Below are 18,686 nucleotides of genomic sequence, written 5' to 3'. Positions count from 1 at the left end.
AGGTAATGGGGTCCTGAAAGATATATCCTGAAAGCAGAGGTAAAGCAGTCCTGAGAGATATATTGACTGATAACTCATCGTGTAAACATAGGCATGATACTTTTTCCTGTTCTAACTGATAAGGGGTTCTAGGACATCACAAATGTGATAGCAACAGCATAACAGCAAAGATTCTTGAAGGCCCCAGAGAAAGCTAGAGATATTTTTGGATTGCAGTAGTCTAGGGTTATGTCCATAAAGGGGGATGAAGAGCTGCATTTAAGCATCACATGCTTCAATTTTGTGCTCAGACTAGAATTCCACCATGGTCTCTGCAACTGCAGGACAGCAGAGCATCAGGCTCCTTGTTTTGGAGGAGAGAGGTGTCACAGAAAATAAACAAGTTTGCTTTCAGCCTGAGCGGTAAACTAGATTTTAATGGAAAGTTAGTCTGAGTTAGGGACTACAGCTCAGTGCCTAAAGGTAGTCATGGATGAGATCAAAGACTCAGTTAATCAACTATCTCATCTGTGTTTATGGCAAATAAATGGATAAAGAAATAACATAAAGAACAGGAAAGCAAAAGTGACCCGGTTCCCAGCTTGCCTTCAGTGCATTTGACTGACTTTGCAGGACCTAGTTTTGTTGCAACTGGAAGAGCTTGTGTATCCCATTCCCAGATAGTTTTACTGTTCAAAAATGTCTCAAATTCCTTCTCATTCTTAAAGGAAGAAAAATTTTATAATGTCACAATTAAGTTGGAAATTATTTTTACTCAGCAAGCTGCCAAGACCAAAAATATAAAAGCTCAGGAATAAAGTAGGCAATAGATACCTGAAAATGAAATTGGGTATATTTCTCTTTTTTCTTCCATTTTACAGACATTCTTACATTTTAAGACATTCTCTTAACCTTTATGTCATTTGTCTTTCAGGCCAAAGATTTCAAGGTTTGGTAATATTTCCTTATAGGGAAACCCTTCCATTCTTCTGATAACTTTCACCACCATCTCATTCAAATTTCTAGTCTTACTAGGCAATATTGCTGTTGCAGGACAAGAGTATGACACACAATTTCATTTTTTTAAAAGTTTTTCTTTCCATTTTATCCCTGCAGATCAGAAGGCTGAGAGACAAGGCTTGGTTTGACCAAATTCAACGGCAGAGAAGGGACCAGAAGAATCCAGGTTTCCTCATTTTTTCAACCAAAGGAAACAGCTTTAGTTGGATTTTAACAGCATATCAGTGATTATTCTAGGTATGTGCAGCAGTGCACTCAGATGACCAGTAACAAGTTGAATTTAACCCATTTGTAAGCACTTGTTCTGGGTGAATGAATATTTTGGCTTCCAGTTTTGCCCTTCCCATGTCTTGGTAGTATATTTGTAATGTACTATTGAGTTTCAGTAGAATTTTTTTAAATCACCTTTTAAACAATATATAATTATTGTTGACAGCAAACCAACTAGAAGAAACACTTCTAGATTAATTAACAGTGACCTATAATTAAACCCTGCAGTACTTAGAGATGGAGTGGTCCCTAGATAATATTGCTTTAGTTTTAATGAGTGTTTATCATTCTTGTTTGCTCCCCCTGTGGCAGTTATCAAGGTTAGTTACAAAATTTCTTAATTAAATGCAACTACATGGAAGGTACTGTCTTAGCAGAAAACAGCTTGAAATATTCATGATTTAAGCATAATCTCAAAGTCTGCAAACTCCTGCCCTACAAATTTTTAATCATAGTTTGCCTATAGAGCTCAATCTTTTCCTTAAGTCATATCTTTACATGAAAAGCATGCCATATTTTAGGATTTTTCTTGTTCCTTTATCTCTGAAAGATAAGAATGTATTATTAAATGTCTGCCTTCTCCAACATGTGAATGGCTCAAAAATACCCTTTTAGTGAAATCTGTGGTATAGGATTTCTGATTCCTGGCTCAGGCTTCACTAACCAGTTTCTAGAGTAATTAAGTAAATCTCTTTATTGCACATTTTCAAAATGTAGTCTGACAAATTAGATTCCTAATGGAATTAAAGGATCACATTCCTAACAAATTCCATATGGAGTTTGGTACCCAGAGTGCTCTGAAGAAATAATCTTCCTTTCACCAATTCCACATTCTCAGATGACACCAGAAATGGCACACTCCACCACCCTGAGAAAAATTCTCTTTGCTTCCAATTGTTGCAGACTGAAAGCTGAAGTAACTAAAAATAAGGTAACATATTTCATCTTCCAAATATAACACCAATAGAAATGTTTACTAAAAATTACCTGGTTCACACAGGTAGTATTTCTATGATGTCACTATATACAATATGATTATTATAGGTAAAGCATGCAAAGACAAATATTGGTACCGCTAAAGAATGATCCTTATATAATAATACATCTGTCTTCAGTAGAAATCCTAATCATCTCCACTGTTGCTTTGCATTGTGCTGCTGGCAAGGTATTCTAAATTTTGTTTTGGTATTATACAAGGTATTCTAATTTGTTTTGTTGGACCAATAAAAAACAATGTGCATGAAAGTTTATACACTAAAAAAAAAAGCAAATCTTGTGTGAACCCAGCTCAGTCTGCACCATAGCTGGTCTGAGTACTTGAAATCGGGCAATCTTGGAAAGGGAGGGAGGTTACCATTGTTTAAATCCTAAGTAAAAATAGAATACTGATTGGGTTCAAATGAAGGTTGTTCTTAAAGTAACTTGTGCTTACAGATTCTTGCTGGCAGTTGAGATACTTCTTATGTTAAAGCACTTGGACAAAAAATTTTAAGGGGGAAAGACCACTAGAAATGCCTACCTGGTAGCATTTTCAGGTGTAATGCAATAGTAAAAAGGGTATTGGAAAATCAAAGCGTAAGTATGAAACACCTACACTTGCCAATATGTAACTGAAATAGTTATCTGTGAAACTGGAGCAGAGCTGTTTGAACAGTGTATTCAGCTGCTGCCAATTCTTGGCCCAGTTAGAGCTGTGTGCTTGGAACAGCATTTCCCACCACTTTCTCTTTTCCTCCCACCATGCAGCACTTTCCCTGCCCCAGTCGCAGTTTGGCATCAGATTGTGCCAGCCCTGAACACTGCTGCAATTCACTGCTGAGTCATCACTTCACCCCTGTCACACAACATCATCATCACTGCTCCAACAGGAATATTGCAACAGCACCCCTGTGGTACAAGAGAGAGAGGATTGCAAGACATGGGCGGTGGAAGAGCTAAGCATTGAGTGTTCTTTCAGGAAAAAGCTATCCTAGGGGAGCTCCCTGGGGTTTGTGGCCACTGGTTTGGAAACAGCACCATTATCTCTCCCCGTGCTCACATGCCATACCTCCAGAATGCCCAAAGGATCAACAATCCAAGGCAATGGGAACTAGAAGAGGCTTCCGTTGTTTATCATGGTGCTGTTGAAGTCTCCTGGGGTTGACAGATGCCGCTCCAGAAGGTTAATAAGATGAAGAAAGCTCTTCCAGCTGGACCGTAAGAGGGATTATGTCTGAGCAGCAGATAAACAGATTATTCCAGAAACAGACACTGCTTTTTTTTAAAACTTCGTCACTCTTGTCTTACCACTCCAGTTCCCCGGGCTAGAAGTGTGGGCGTCGGAGGGTTCACCCAGCTCTTGCACTCTGGCACCTGTTGCACTCTGCCCAGCTGCAATTCCATGCAGTCCAAGGCTGGAGACACCTGAAAAATAAAGACATTTGGGGATTTTAGTTCTCTAAGAAAACAGAATTCTTCTACTTGACAAAAATTTTCTTGTTTCCTGCATGACTGGTCTTGAAAACTGTGAATGATCAATAGACAGCATGCATTTGAAAACTGGATTAATATTTTTGATCATTTGCCTTGCTCTCCAAGTTCAGGGAAGCAGAGGTAAGTTCATATATTAATATATAAGGTTTAGATGAATTTTGCATTGCATATGTTGAGAAACAAAATAATTGCAATATCAAAGGCTTTCCTATTACAGAATTTTTAGTGTAGAATGTGGTGTTTTGACAATACTCCTAGAGACACTACGGTTACTGATACTGCTATCAGTAGAGCTGGAAAAGGAAATATTGGCGTTATTTCTTATGTGTGTTTGCAGGTTTTACAATATGTATAAGAGATGCAATTTAGCTTCATTTAGGTTCTGTTATGAAAAATAAATATTATCTGTGAGAAAAATATATGGAAATTTTAAAAAGGCTGAAATATCATCTCAGTGTTGACGTGGTTGAAGATGGTCTTTCATCACTGATATGAAAAGAAAGTAGCAAAATATATCTGCATTTACTAGTAAAGACATTTATTTTGATTATTAAAAACAACTTCAAAAACTTCTAGATGGACATATTCTGGAAGAATACACCACACTGTCAAATATACAAAAATGGCAGTACCAGTATAGATTAATGTAATAAAAATAACTATAAAATTATTTTCAAGAAAACAGAAATACAGGGAACTAATCTGTACTTAATACATCAGCTAACTCTTGCTCTATTTAAAAACATTTAAAAGTCCACAACATTTATAAAGCTACTTCAACAACAAAAAAGAAAAGACAGTGATGTGATTTTTCCTGGTTAGTCCCATATTCAAAAGATTTAGAGCTTTGGGGAATGCATTTAATTTTAGAGAAGATTTCTCATTAAATTTTCCATCTATGCTTTGATATTTGCATAATTGAATTAAAAGCTAACATTACAACTGCTATGTGTGCTCAAGTCAATGACCTTCTATTTTTATGTCAGGCCTATTAATTAAATGCAAAGAATGTAAAATTATAAAAGATAAGTCTCCTCAACGTTATCTAAATATTTGTTAGGGAGACAATATGAAATATAGCCTGCTGTCAATACTAATTGGAAAATTTTATTTACACATTTGGGTTTTTTAAAAAAACTCCTGCTTTTCTTAAAGAAAAAGAGAAATACAGACCACAGTTCTTGTATCTCAGTTAAATTATGTAAATCTTCTCTAGTGGACAAATAAAGAACTGAAAAAATCCTTGGGAAATATATAGTTAGCACTAGAATTATGTTTTGTGGCTCTTTAATTTTACTTTTAGATTCTATGCAAATGGTTTCATTTAATCACTAATGATATTTTGGAAATGTGGCAAAAAATGAGAGAATGATGATATTTCATGTCTGACAAGAAAACAAGTTTTATCAAGATGCAATGTTTTTTCATTTAAGTTGAATATTCTGTGATGGAAAGAGACAGAATGAATTCCAGGCAATTCATGCATGCTTGATGGCATCATTGCAGTCCCTATTAATAATTACAGCTTAGAAAGCAATAGTGGTAAAAGTGGCATCTCATAGTTTCATCTATTGCAAATTGTCATTGTATACTACAATACACTTTCCATAAAAGATCAGCAAAACAATGGGGGACTATCTTGACAGAGAGGAATACTAGAAATAGCTAGAAATATTCCTTGCCACCAGTTCTATAAAGTGCAGGTGGTATGCATAAATGCATAATAATAACAACTTGGTTTTGACATTTAGTCATGCCATACATAATATTTTTAAACTATTTGATTTCAAATATACGCACAGATCTCAAAACACTTAATGCTTGTGTTAAGAAACTTCTTTTTCAGAGCAAAGATACTTCCAGAGCTGTTATTTTATGACTTAGCATTAGGGTCAGATACTTACAGAAAATATTTTTTTCAAGTGTATAGGCTCTCCCAGTAGTCTGAATATTTGCATTAATTGCTCATTAGGGCTCCTAACATGGGAATTTTGAGACCTTTACAGTTGCTCAGATTTGAAGTACATGTAAACTGTGACAGACTAGGAAATAAAAGACTAAGATATAAAACAGCCCCATCTTAAAAAAATAGAGATAATTTCTAAATATTTAAAGGGTTAGTCAGTTGTTTTTTTCCTCATTAAAAACTAAAATTCAAATTGTTTACTCATATTTATATTTAACAAAAGGTGGGTTAACAAATATGGAACTTGCTTAGTAATGTTTTTTGGTCCTTCCTCCCTGTCCCTATTTAAGGACCCATAGAGTCCTTCCTCCATCCATTTGGAGGCTCTCCAGGAGCACCTCCAATTCCACAGTAAACAAACAGGAAACTGTAGAGAGCTAAATAAGAGTTACAGTACTGAACTTTGGCCATAACTTTGCCACTGTCCTGACAAAAATTGTCTCTAGCAATGAAAAGGGAAAGTCAGAGGGATTAAAACTTTTTGACAGCGAAAAGTCTGTGCACACAATCTGAATAGTAAACTCCTGAACAGCCAGACTAAATTCCAAAATGCAGAGGAGCTCTGAAGTCTCAGAACTATGCCCTGATGCTGGGTACATCCTTGCACTGATGCTAAGAAAGTACAGGGCCAGAGCGTGTTCAGGGCTGTTTTGTGACATTTTTTATTCAGCAAGCAAATATCTGCTATTTACTCAGCCATTCCTTAGGACACAAAGGCTTTGTGTGTGCTCTATGAAATCATTTTAATTTATTCTGACTCAGCCCTTCCCGCTAGGCTGTTCTAATTCCACAATAAATGTTTCAGATCTTCATTACTGTAATTGCCATCAAAAAAAAAAAAAGGTTTAAGCAAATTTGTGCCGAAGGAAAAGGAAAATCAAGGAATATAAAACTTCAAACAAAGAAAGAAAGCAAGATGTATCTGCTTTTTGCACTAGGATTATCTTCTACTCTCATCCATAAAATAAGAATTATCATGTTAAAGCTGGCTTTCCTGGATGGGCTTATAAACTTATGAAAAGTAAGACTTTTCCTTTATTCTCTCCTTTCTCAAACAAATGTAACACTGCACTATATATGGGATTTGATCTTTTCTGTTTTCTGGCTAAAAGCTAAACTGCAATATAAATACTAGGCCATTGTCACTGAATCCTAAAGATTAATTCCAGGAATAGTCACACTTGTGCCATAGGGATTGGTGAACTGCATGTGAATGAATAGCAAAATATGTGAAATTTTTCTCAGAAAACACCCATGGACAAGATGGTCAATATTAATGATCAAAGGTTTTCTCCTTCTGCTGGGACATTAAGTTACAGGCTGTAATAAAATAACTGGGAGTCTTAACCTAATAGAAATGTGGAATGTTCATGTTCATTTTTCAGCTAATTTTGGAGTCTTTGTGGTTTAAGCAGTGCACTAAGTGACATGGACAACACCCATCATGTAGCAAACATGGTTTCCTTTCCACAAGACAGCTTTTCTTCCCCAAAGGAAAATTCTGAATGCATTCTCCTGCATTTTGATGCTTTGAAATATTTTGAATATGTTTTCATTCTTTTTTTTCCTCTGTCCAACCTAGTCCCTTTGGGATTAAAATTACTCTTCTGATCATTCTCTGTCACATAATTCTTCCATGTTAATCAGAAATTATGTGCACTATCTTGTACACTCCGTGAGGTTTGTACTTTGTAAGCCCAACTGTGTTTCAGTTTCTTCCCCTTCAGAATGTGTGATCTTGAACAACACACTTCTTAAAAAGAAAGAAATACCTACCTGCTTTCCTGTATGTGTCTGCTGGCATTTAGTCACCGTCAGCTGCTGTTTACTAGACAGAGACTTCAGAACAGTAACCTGTCTGAAAAACACAAGATTAACAATCATCTGGGAGTACCCTGGCACCTGCCACAGTGTAGGTGTGTGTAGATACCCTTACATAATTGCAGCATGCCTTATCATTGTAGGCAAGCACAGCAGCAGTTTCACCCTCACCTGCTCTGACAGAGTGCGCTGTCATTCTCATTTCACAAAAGCATGAGGGCCTGAGGTGTGACACACAAACTGAAGCCCTGGCTCGTAAGAGGCATTGCAGTCACAGAGCAGGACAGCAGCAGAGGTTGCTGGGCTGATTCTGGTTACACAGACATCTGCAAATCAGTAAGACCCAGGCTCACAGCTACATAATTAATTGCACTTAGGCCACCATGCTTGTCTTTCCATTGGTGAGGTTCTACTGGCTTCTAAAGTGCTGCTTCAGTGAAGAGCCAAAATTGCTTCTTCCTGGCCACTCAAATGTTTCAATAACTCCCTGAGACTTTACCCAACTTTATACTGACAATCTTGGTACCCCTGTTACCTGAAATACTGTTTTTAGTGGCTGTGTTGCAGGTATACCTTTCATACATATGACTCAGCACAGATCATAGAAACCCCAGGAGTTTCAGGCAGGAAACTGCAATGCACACATCTTTAATTTTGTGATCTCATGGTGATGGCACAAAATGAAGACATTTTTATTTAAGTTCTTTCCCCTTTCCTCTTCTCCCTCAAAACTTGATGAGTAAATTGTCATGCTTAGATCAAGAACTGGATTAGGTGTCCTCCAAACCAAACATGGTCTATGCAGCTTGATACATAACTAAGTTAAGTAAGGTTAAGTGCAAGTCAGGTTCTGTCAAAATGAGGTGTAGTCAATTAGCCAGAGGCTGTAGATTGTACCGCAGAACAAGTGACCCCAAACTGTGAGGAAAATCAACCAGTTCCAATTACACAAGCTGAAGTGAAGAGATGGCACTGGGGCTTCTGGCACCTTTTCATGCACCAGACATTCTAATTATCATATGTGAATACAGTTACCTCAATAAACTCATTCTGCACCGCAGCTCTTTGAATCAAAACTGTAAAAATGTTGACATACATGGCAAAGCATCAATGGAACTTGAACCTAGGCTGTCTCATTGACTTTCTCAGAGAAGGCTGTACCTCTTGAGAATGACTAATCAGAAAATTAGAAGCAGAGGTGCTCAGTTGAGTGTTTTATCACTGCCAATTGGAGGGTTGCATCCCTCCAAGAAATCAAACATTTAAGGCATTTTCTTGCATCTATCCATATCAATTAATAGAACAGCCTTTCAGGTCAAATGCTTCTAAGCTGACCAAAGAAATCTAAATAGATACATGTTTCATACATGAGCATTAAAACCAATCACTCTTCAATGCTGTTTCTAGTCCAGGTTCTGGACTTCAAGCAGACTGTTGCAAGATTCACAGTCTGGCAATGAAAACATAGATGGCCTGTGATATTTTTTATGAATTCCAGCAGCAGAAGTGAGCACAGCTGATGAATAAAAATTTTCATCTTTCTGTCTGAAAGAGAATGTAAACATTTATACCTTTAATGAGACATGTTACATCTATGAATACATGAGTTTCTTACTATGTTTTTGTCAGGCTGCAAGAAAATGTGTCAAAATCATATGGTGACTCAAACATTTCAGCATGTTCAATATTTGTGTCACCTACAGACAGTATTTATTGTGAATGTGGCTTCGTCATTAGTATATGACAACTATATTCACAAAAGCAGGAAAATCTTACCAGTTGCATGTTATGCTTTCCATTCTCATCTATAATAGGTAGATAATATGCTGCAATTATTTTCCCATGAATTGTATAATTAGTATAATTTGAAGAAGTTACTAAATTTTCTACTCTAGAGAGAGAGAGACAAAACTGTTTGTCTGTTATAAGGCCCGAGAGAGAGACAAAACTGCTTGTCTAAGGCCCACGCATAAATTTCATCAAAATTGTTCCAAATTCTTTGTTTCTTCCTGAAGATGGTTTTCAATTGTATTTCTCCACTTGGCATAGGAAACCACACAGATATGCATGAGCAGAGAAGGAGGGCAACAGCTGAGGAATTCTGATATCTATTTTACCTTCCCAGTGTAACTGACTTGTAGAAATTAAATTCTCCACACTTACTGAAGTCCAAGAGCACATTAATTGATGGCACCCATGATCTTTGGTATCAAAATGTAAATCCAGTTTAATTTGAAGGGTTCTGAAAAAGAACCATTATCTAATGTCATCTCCTAGCTTTGAACATAAAACCATTAAAACAAAAAATTTTGGAGTTTTTATTAAAATTTGAACATTTACTGATGGCATTGTTTATATCACATATTTCTGAATAATTTATCATGTTCTTCTTCAGATTTATTTCCATACATGGTTCTGAGGTGTAGGTTGTTTCATTATAATCAAAAACTTAATATTTTTAACATAAGGGTTACAATAGGAGTGTATCACAAAGATTCATGGGAGACTTACCTAATTAGAGCACTATGTTAACAATACCAGATTCTTCAGCTTTCATAGATATTTGAAGAAGAATTATCATGTGTTTCTGACAAGAAGCAGGATGTATGAAAACCCACCCTTTTCCTGGATTCTTGAGAAGGAAGTCCCTTGGTATAGATCTAATTTTAAAAATTAACATAGCCTTTGAAAGGTTGAAACTTACAGAACTTAGCTCTTAAGCAGAAGCCTGGAACTCCTCTCCTGTGTCATAGACAGCTTGAGTGCAACTTCTGAATATGTGAAGGTGCTGTTTTGTCATGCTGAACCCCAGCAAGAGACACAGGGATCTGGCATATTTTGTCTTTTGTATAAAGTGTCCACTGCACAAGCAGAGCCTGGCACCTCCCTGACATGCAAAGGTGATGCTGAATCTTGCATAATACAAGATATTAGTATGTACAGGAAGGGTTCTATAATGTGTAGCCATTATCTTTGCAGTTCTTGTACAGAAAGTTCACAAGTGAATTTTAGCCAGCTAGACGCAGGATCTTCCAAACTGGAGGCCTGAACTGTCTCCCATAGATACAGAATTGCCAAAATTAGAGATCCAGGCCTCATTCCACAGGCAATGCTACTGTCACACTTAAGAATGGAATTTACAAAGGCGACATACCAAACAGTAATTACAAAGCTTATCATTGTCAATATTCATTCTGAGAAATTAAAATTACTTACTTTTATATATATGTCTTAGCCCCCTTTCCTTTTTTGGAAATGAATGCATTCTCAGCCAGATTTCCTTTTCTACTGAAGCTAAGCATCAGTGTCAACAGCTTTCACCAAAACTTCCCCAGAGTAGTGTGCACTTCCCTCTTACTCAGCAGTTCACTGGCAAGGTGCACTAAACCTGAAGAAGTGAGATCCAAGTGAGTTCCCCACTGTGCCTCAGCTACCCCAGTTACAGACCAGGTAAGCCCCACCAGGATGCAACAATCACCATGGCTGAGTGCCTCAGGAATTCCTTTCAAAGTTCCCGTGTGCATTAAAAACAGCTCAATAACATATTGCACAGGAAGATAAGTTCATGCAAGCCTTACAACATTGGGTTTAAGGGCATTGAACAGACAAGACCTGAGCAGATTAAATATTAGCATTCATTTTTCTAGTATGGAATTCCATACCCTAAACTTTTCCAAACTGTGAGTCTTTAAGTTTGTGAAACATACTTGGAAATGCAAAGCAAACACAGTCAAAGTAGCAGTATCTGGCAAAGCAATGACAAAGCAGCCCTGAACATCAGGAAGAGTGACACCTCCACTTTCACATCTGAATGGGAAGATAGAGATTGCTGCACAAAGGATGCTGGCAGCACGTGTTGATAAAGTCTTGCCATATATTAATCTGTCCCTGCTCATCTAAGCCCCTTCAAATCCATGTAGACTCTTCCCATGCAACAGACCTGAGGAAAAGAAGCCATGGAATAAAAGATTTGAAAAGGAATGTGAGGAGAGGACATGTCATGGGCGCACTGGCTGACACTGACGAGTGCCATTAGAATGTGGGATCCCCACTGGTGCCAAGAGGAGAGTGCCTGTGGGTGAAGAGCCCTGGTATTTCCTCTGTGTACTTTCTATGCTCCATCTGGTGTTTACATAGATCAGCCAACTCAGAAATCTCAAGATCAACTTTTCAGGACTAGTTGCAAAAAGCACTAGCTGTGCTTTTGTTACTGGCTCAATTATCAACAAAATGTTAGCCCCACTATAAATTTAACCTCAACATATTTATGGATCTTTGCTGAATTAACCTTCCTAATAAGCTTTCTCTATTTTATTTCAACATTTCCTTTTACATAAGCCTGGTCTTTTAGTTATTATTTTATTGTGCAGGCAGTATGTCTCATTTATAAATCAAGCATTCCTCTCTATCCTAAGAAGATCCACTGACTTTTCAGACTAATCTGCTTTTTCACATTTCAAAACTTTTGATGATTTTAATGATGAATTATTCAGACAATTTTGTCACCTTGAATTTTGCTATCAAATCTTTAGCTATCATATTTTTAATTATTCTCTTAGTATTTGATGGCATCTAAATTTTCTCAGGTCAAATAAATGTTTACCCGTTAAATAATGTTGTATATAAATGTTACTACCCAAAGATCATCTACATTTCTGAAAAATGCAATTTTTCAACTCCAACTACCAACTCCAAAATTTGAGGCCTTCCAAACCTAGTACTATTAACAGAGAGAAATTAGTTAAGCTGTATAGAGAAGCATCCACTCCATTTACACAAAAAGGTATGAATAAGGCCCTCTTGCTCCTATGTTTATAAAAGCAAATTTAAAATACAACCAAAGCTGACCAATTATCTGAATAACTTTAAACTCTTTTTCTCTAGAATCCATTTCAACAGTGATTTACTTTTCCCTTTTTGACATGCAGATTATTAATAATATATAGGAACTTTTGAAATCTGCTCCTCCTGCCTTGTTGTTTCAGTTAGGATATAAATTTGATAATTCAAGTCTCAAGAGACACAGAGAAGAGGCCTGGCCTAATTTCGAGAACTTCAATTTTTTAATATGTGAAATGAATACCATTTATCTGCCTGAAACCAAAACCTGAAGAGCAGTGCTATGCACTTGAGAGATTGGTATGGATATCAAAGCACTTTGATTAGATCCCATATGAATTAGATTGCTGTATCATATTTGGAAAATTGCTTTATGATGTTTTGAAAAAATTTTGTAATATTTGTGAAAGTTCAGGACTAGATGTCAGGAACTCCAGAATTTAATAACAGCTGACAGTGATTCTGTAGATAACCTTGGTAAAACTACCTCAGTATTTTTCTGCAAGTATGTCACCTGGAAAATTTGGACATTGTGTAGATTCTTGCATGAGAGAATAAAGGAGAATTAGGTGTTTGTTTAGGGAATCTTGGAGATTAGCTAAAGTAGACTAAAGCATTATCAGTCTTCTGCAGTTATCTGTACTTCTGCCCTAGAACTATGAAATAAATCTAAAAAACTTAAACCTTTAAAAAGTAAAACTGAGACAGTCACCTCTGTGAAACAACAGGGTTAAATAATAAAAAGTCAAATTGGACAGGGTATATTTGCAGTAAACACTGAATATTTTAATTGCATGGTCTTGGATAAAAAATAAGTAGAAAAAAAATACAGATGTTATTTATTTTAAGAAAAGCTAACCAACCTAGTGGTATTTGGATTATTTAGATGATCAAATGATGTACCTGTAAAAATTGCATCACTCCAGTGTGTTCCATTACTATGTTGCATAGTAAAAAAGAAAAGGGATCAACTAATATCTATGGTTTCAATTTCATATTGGCAATAGCCTGTGTCTTTTTGATTTTTTTTTCAACCCACAACAGTGAAATCAAAGCATCTAAAAAGGTATAGATGGAGACAGGTTTTAGTCAAGTTTATGGATGAAATATCTGTGAGGCTTAGGTAAAAATTTCTCAGTTCAGAATTTCCCCAGTCAGAGTAGAAAACACAGATCTGAAGAATTATGAGGAAATGTTTATGCCAGAAGGTAAGTTTTTATCCACTCACAATCAGCAAATATTAGGAAATTCATCCTGGACAATCATGTGAAGAGAAAGGCTGATGCTTTTTCCAATTCAAATTTGGTTTAAATAAAAAAGTTATTTCAAAGAATTAGTATAATAAAAGTTATTCTAGTAAGAGAAAATTACTAAGTACAAGATATAAAGTAAATTCAACCTATTACAATAGATATGCTTTAGAAACACGTCCTGAAAAAAAAAAAAAAAAAAGAAAGAAAGGAAAAAAAATTGAATGGAAAGAATGAAAAGAAAAATAATTTTAAAAATTTATAAACACCCTAAATAGGGTAGCAGAACAGTGCAAACTGAGAGTAGAAAACAACTGATCCCTTGTCAGAGTGAAAAGACCAAATACGGACCCTAACACGGAGACTTTGAAATCGTTATAGCAATCATTTGAGAAGAATCTCCTTTGTCAGTTTTATGAATAGTATAACTCTTAATTCAAGTTAAAGACTTAGAGGTAAATCCTGGAGAAGAAGCAAATCCTTCAAGAAAGACCTCTGCTCCATACAAAAGCTATCAAAGAGCTTAGTGACAAAATCCTCTGCCCCAGTTGGTGAGGCTGCCTGGGCAGCTGGTCTAGCTCAGTTAATACACCTTGTGAAAGGTAATGGACTTACAACTGGCTGCTTTCCATGCGGATTTTTGATTCTCTCTTCTAGAGGATTTCAATTATTTGAATATAACATTAAAAAACTCTGTGTCTCAGCTGACTCAGTGTTTGGCCATTTGGGGATTCTGTTGAACCCAACGTGTTTCCACAGGGGAAATTCCTTTTATGCAGTTTATGGTTTGTGACTTGACATTAATGTGGAAAAATTACTTCAATTTCATTTCATTTCATATCAAATATTATATGACTGCATCATCATTTTAAATTACCTTGCAACAATTAGGCAGTTCTAGGTCTGCAGGTCACTGTCCCTGGCATGAATTAAAAAGTAATAACAATGACCTAATACCTTTGTTCTATAACTTCCTTTCTTTTAGACAATATTCATCACAACCAAACAGTTGACTTTTTTCCATATCAGTGTAACACCTGTCTCAAAATATACATGTTACTACTATGATTTCTACACAATAAACAGTGGATGTTCCTTTGGAAGTTAATCAGAACTGAGACATATATTGATATACATATATATATCTACTGACACACATAGTAGAATATTCCCTATTCTTCATTTCATATACTGTTCTTTTTATAAAAGTATGTTTTTCAATTATTTTTCTCTCATCATTTATCTACCCACTTTTCTTTAAACATTTAATTAACACTACTCCAAAGTGTCAAGATAATGTGTTTTTAACCTTCCTTATTTTCTCTTGATTTGCCTAAGAACAGGGTAATTAGTATTTGTTATATGCAGCATGACACTTCTTCTTTCTCCAGCAAACTGATAATTTTTTACTCCTATTTTTCTTGCTAGTGCTACTCCTACTGAACTTACTCCTTTTTAACCCTATTATTTCCCATTATTCCTCCATTAGAAGTTTTAAAACCTTTTTTCAAAGTAATTTTTTCACTTCATTCATCAGGACACACATGTCTTGCTTAAAGCTTTCTAATTCTTTCAAATTGTCTTCTATTCTGCTTAGATTTTTCTTTATTTTTCATCTGTAATTACTGTATCAAATTATTAAAAATTTAACATCTTTATTAACATGGATACAAAATTTATTAACATCTTTAACATGGATACAAAATTTTGGAAGATAACCTAAAAGATACTTACTGCTCCTGTCACATGATCCTGCAAATGGCTGTATTTCACCTCATTTAAATCTGTAGTTTATACCCTATTTTTGGCATTGACTTTTTCATATTAAATGTAGCTGCTATTCATGTAATACTGCAGCACAAATACTTAGGAAGTGGAACCAGATGAGTCCTGAATTTTTGTGATGGAAGTTCCTACGCTTGAGGTTATCTTGACAGCCTGGAAGCTTTTCCATTTTTCATAACTGAATAGTTTCATAAGTAAAATTTAATCCTAGGTCTTCAATTCCTAGTTACTGATTTCACTTTTTTTCTACTGCAACTGTTCCACTTGGCCAGGAACATTTAAAATTTTATTAAAATATGATGCCAGAGAATTCACAACACCTATCATCCAGTTGCAAAGAAACAATCAGTCTCATCTGGTTAATACTTCAGTTTATGTGAGGGAAGGATAGAGCAATGCACTGTGGAGTAAAACAGACTGGAAACAGGCCTTTCTTTTCCCAAAGGTAATAAAACTTCTGTTCAACTTCTGAAAGTTTCAGGGTCGAGTTCTTGGGATAGCTTCAAGGTTATGAACCTGATTTGAAGGGAGATGTTCCTTGAAGCCCAAAGGAAAGATAAGATTTTAAAGACTTAAGGTACACCTATTTCTCATTTTACTTATCTGCAGTGTAGACATTACTTATCACTGTACTGTAAATTTCCCTGCAGGGCGATATGCTCACAAATGAGATGCTGTAGCACAAAGTTCAAGCACTTAAGTGTCTTTTGTGGATCTAATCCAAAGTCACTTTTGAAAACAGGATTTAGAGCTTCTGAAACTTTTACCCTGTGTGTCCTGGGGTCACGTGTTGAAATGCAAGGAAATTATTTACCAAGTCACTTGAGCTGCAGTTCCCCCGAGTGGTCAGAGGCTGCTTCTCCTCAGCACAATTGTTCAATCAGTGCATTGACTCCACTATAATGTAGCAAAAAGAATTCTCAAGTTCATGTCCTTTTTCAAGACATGAACCTGCATTGAATACCTACTGCCTAGGCAAGGTATGTTTATGTACTTTCTTTTTTGTTTCGTTTTTACAGAAATTCCTGATAAAATTAACCGTGCTGAAGCCAAACAACTTGCAGTCACCTCAGGGTCAGACAAAACAGAAAGAACAACAAAGAGGTCCAGGATATCAACCATAAGGCGGATATTTGACATGGCAAAACACCGGACAAAGAGGTCATCCTTTTTCTCAACTGGTGTGAAAGTTTGCCCACAAGAATCAGTGAAGCAGATTTTAGCCAGTCACCAAGCTTACTACAGATTAAGAGGTAAGACGATTATTGTAGTATGTACTTCCTCCTTCAAAGTCTTTCCTTTAACTGAGGAAACACAGTAATTTTCCAGAAACTTGTTCTTCACCTTTAGGCAGTGTAAGTGCTATTGACTTTATGCTTTATTTTTACATAGATAATCAAATGTTACATGTGTATCAGCAGGGTTCAAGATAGACAGTTACCACAAGAAAATAAAACAATGCACTCAAAGGACTAATGAACTCAGAGTAATTGCACAGTGTTCTAGCATGGCTGAACATGAAGAACAAATTGTGCTTGCATTAGTGTTGAAAGAAGCATCCCCCTTCTGAAAAGAGCAGGTACCATCATTGCTATGCAAAATCAATAGCACCAGCTTAGGACAAGTATTGGAATCATTAAATGGTCATTGCACAATAGTGTTGGTGTATCTGTAGTTATACTAAGTCTATGGCAGTGTTGGTATACAATAAACACTGAGATAATTGCTAGCAAGTCATGAAAAAAGCTTAGGGAAGAAGAAATATTTCAGACATTTTATTAATAAGACTTTTCCAACCAAGTCAGTCACTTCCCAGCTCTTTTTTTTTTTACTTCCCTTGCCTACAGAAAGCCTATCAAGTTATCGTTCCAATTTTTGGTCAAATTTTCTCTCTTTCTTCATCTATCCCTCCTGTTGCTGTTCTATTTTGTATTCGAGAAGTGTGTGTATTTGCAGTGCAGCTGGATGGTCCAAAGCTAATTCTAAAAGCTAGTCAGCATTTCTGGGACAGAAGTATCTAAGGCATCATCTACTCTCTAAATCACCTTTCCTTATCCATTTTTTCCTCTTTATCAGACACCATGCATTCACGTTGATCTGTGTAACCTGGCTGCTCATCAGATCTCTTTTGGGGAACCAACTTGTTCCCTCTGAAATGAGACCTGGAGGTTAAGCTTCAAAAATTTTATTCCAGCAGCCACTTGCTATAGGCAGCATGGAAGAACTACACTAAAGTTTGTGGCTATTCCTATACATATAAAAATATTTTATATCCATTGTAGCATCCAATGAGCATTAGACACAAATCTGGAATGTGTCATAGAAGCTGATCCAAAAAGCATTTCTTAAATAGAAATAAAGCTTCAGAGTCCCTAAAACTCCCTGGTTACATCTCAGATTGGGCTGAAAACAAGCTATCCTGAAACTGACAGGTGTCATCATCCTGAACTCAAAAGACTATAACTATGACCCTTTCATTTAAAAATCTGAATATGACAGTTTTTTGGAGAGCTGAGATATCAGCTGGGATATTGGACTCTATAAGTCTTGTAGTGCAAGAGGTTTTAACTTAAATGCTCCTTTTCCTCAACAGTATCCTCACAAAATTTTCTAAGCAGGTGTCATCCAGTTCTTCAACTGAAACTGGATGGGAGGACTTCCCAAAAAGCAAGCAATAAAACACACTCTGCAGCTGAATAATTTGCACACTCAATCATAAAAAGGTGTTTCTGCTCCCTTGAACAATTGCATATTTTCCATTACAATGTCTTTCATCAAATCCTAAAAAAAATTTCCTTCAAGGAAGGACCAGAATTTCTGGGAAAGACTTCTGCCCTCCCAGTTGAGCATGATAATTTATCTGACAAAAATTATAAATGTAAATAAAAAAAGAGCTATACTTGAAAATGTGGTGATAAAAGATTCATCCTTGAACCTGTAACCACAGTACAATCCTTCATGTGAAGGCAATCTGGTAGCCATGCTGGAGCCTGAGAGCCTGTACCCATCTGTGGGATAATCTGACCTTCATGTGTTTCGGATATATACTTTCAGGTTCTTTTCTCTGTCTAAAGCCTAGGAGATGACCTCCCTCCCTTCAAGTTCCATGACACATTTGTAACTGAAAAAGCACTGTGGATCCTATCAGTCATCTAAAGAATTTTTCTGCAAGAAAATTTAGACAATTTTATTCTTTTTTCCATATATGTGTATTCTGTGCTTCCAGGGATGAGCACACAACACAAAACAGCTCAGATGTAGGAGCTCAGACAGTTGCTGTGGGA

At 36.2% G+C, this 18,686-nt stretch overlaps 1 protein-coding gene across 1 annotated transcript in view; it reads left to right on the top strand.

The window, feature by feature from the left end:
* The first annotated feature begins 3,794 nt into the window (after positions 1–3,794).
* IMPG1 (interphotoreceptor matrix proteoglycan 1) overlaps positions 3,795–18,686 on the top strand; it is a 52,587-nt gene continuing 37,695 nt past the window's right edge. Inside the window, exons 1-2 of the mRNA XM_064710097.1 lie at positions 3,795–3,861; positions 16,422–16,655. Of these exons, the coding sequence (XP_064566167.1) occupies positions 3,795–3,861; positions 16,422–16,655 (301 nt within the window). The remainder of the gene's footprint in view (positions 3,862–16,421; positions 16,656–18,686) is intronic.

Source organism: Zonotrichia leucophrys, chromosome 3 (assembly GCF_028769735.1).
Source record: "Zonotrichia leucophrys gambelii isolate GWCS_2022_RI chromosome 3, RI_Zleu_2.0, whole genome shotgun sequence".
Lineage (NCBI taxonomy): Eukaryota > Metazoa > Chordata > Aves > Passeriformes > Passerellidae > Zonotrichia > Zonotrichia leucophrys.
This window is presented reverse-complemented; position numbering and strand designations above follow the sequence as displayed.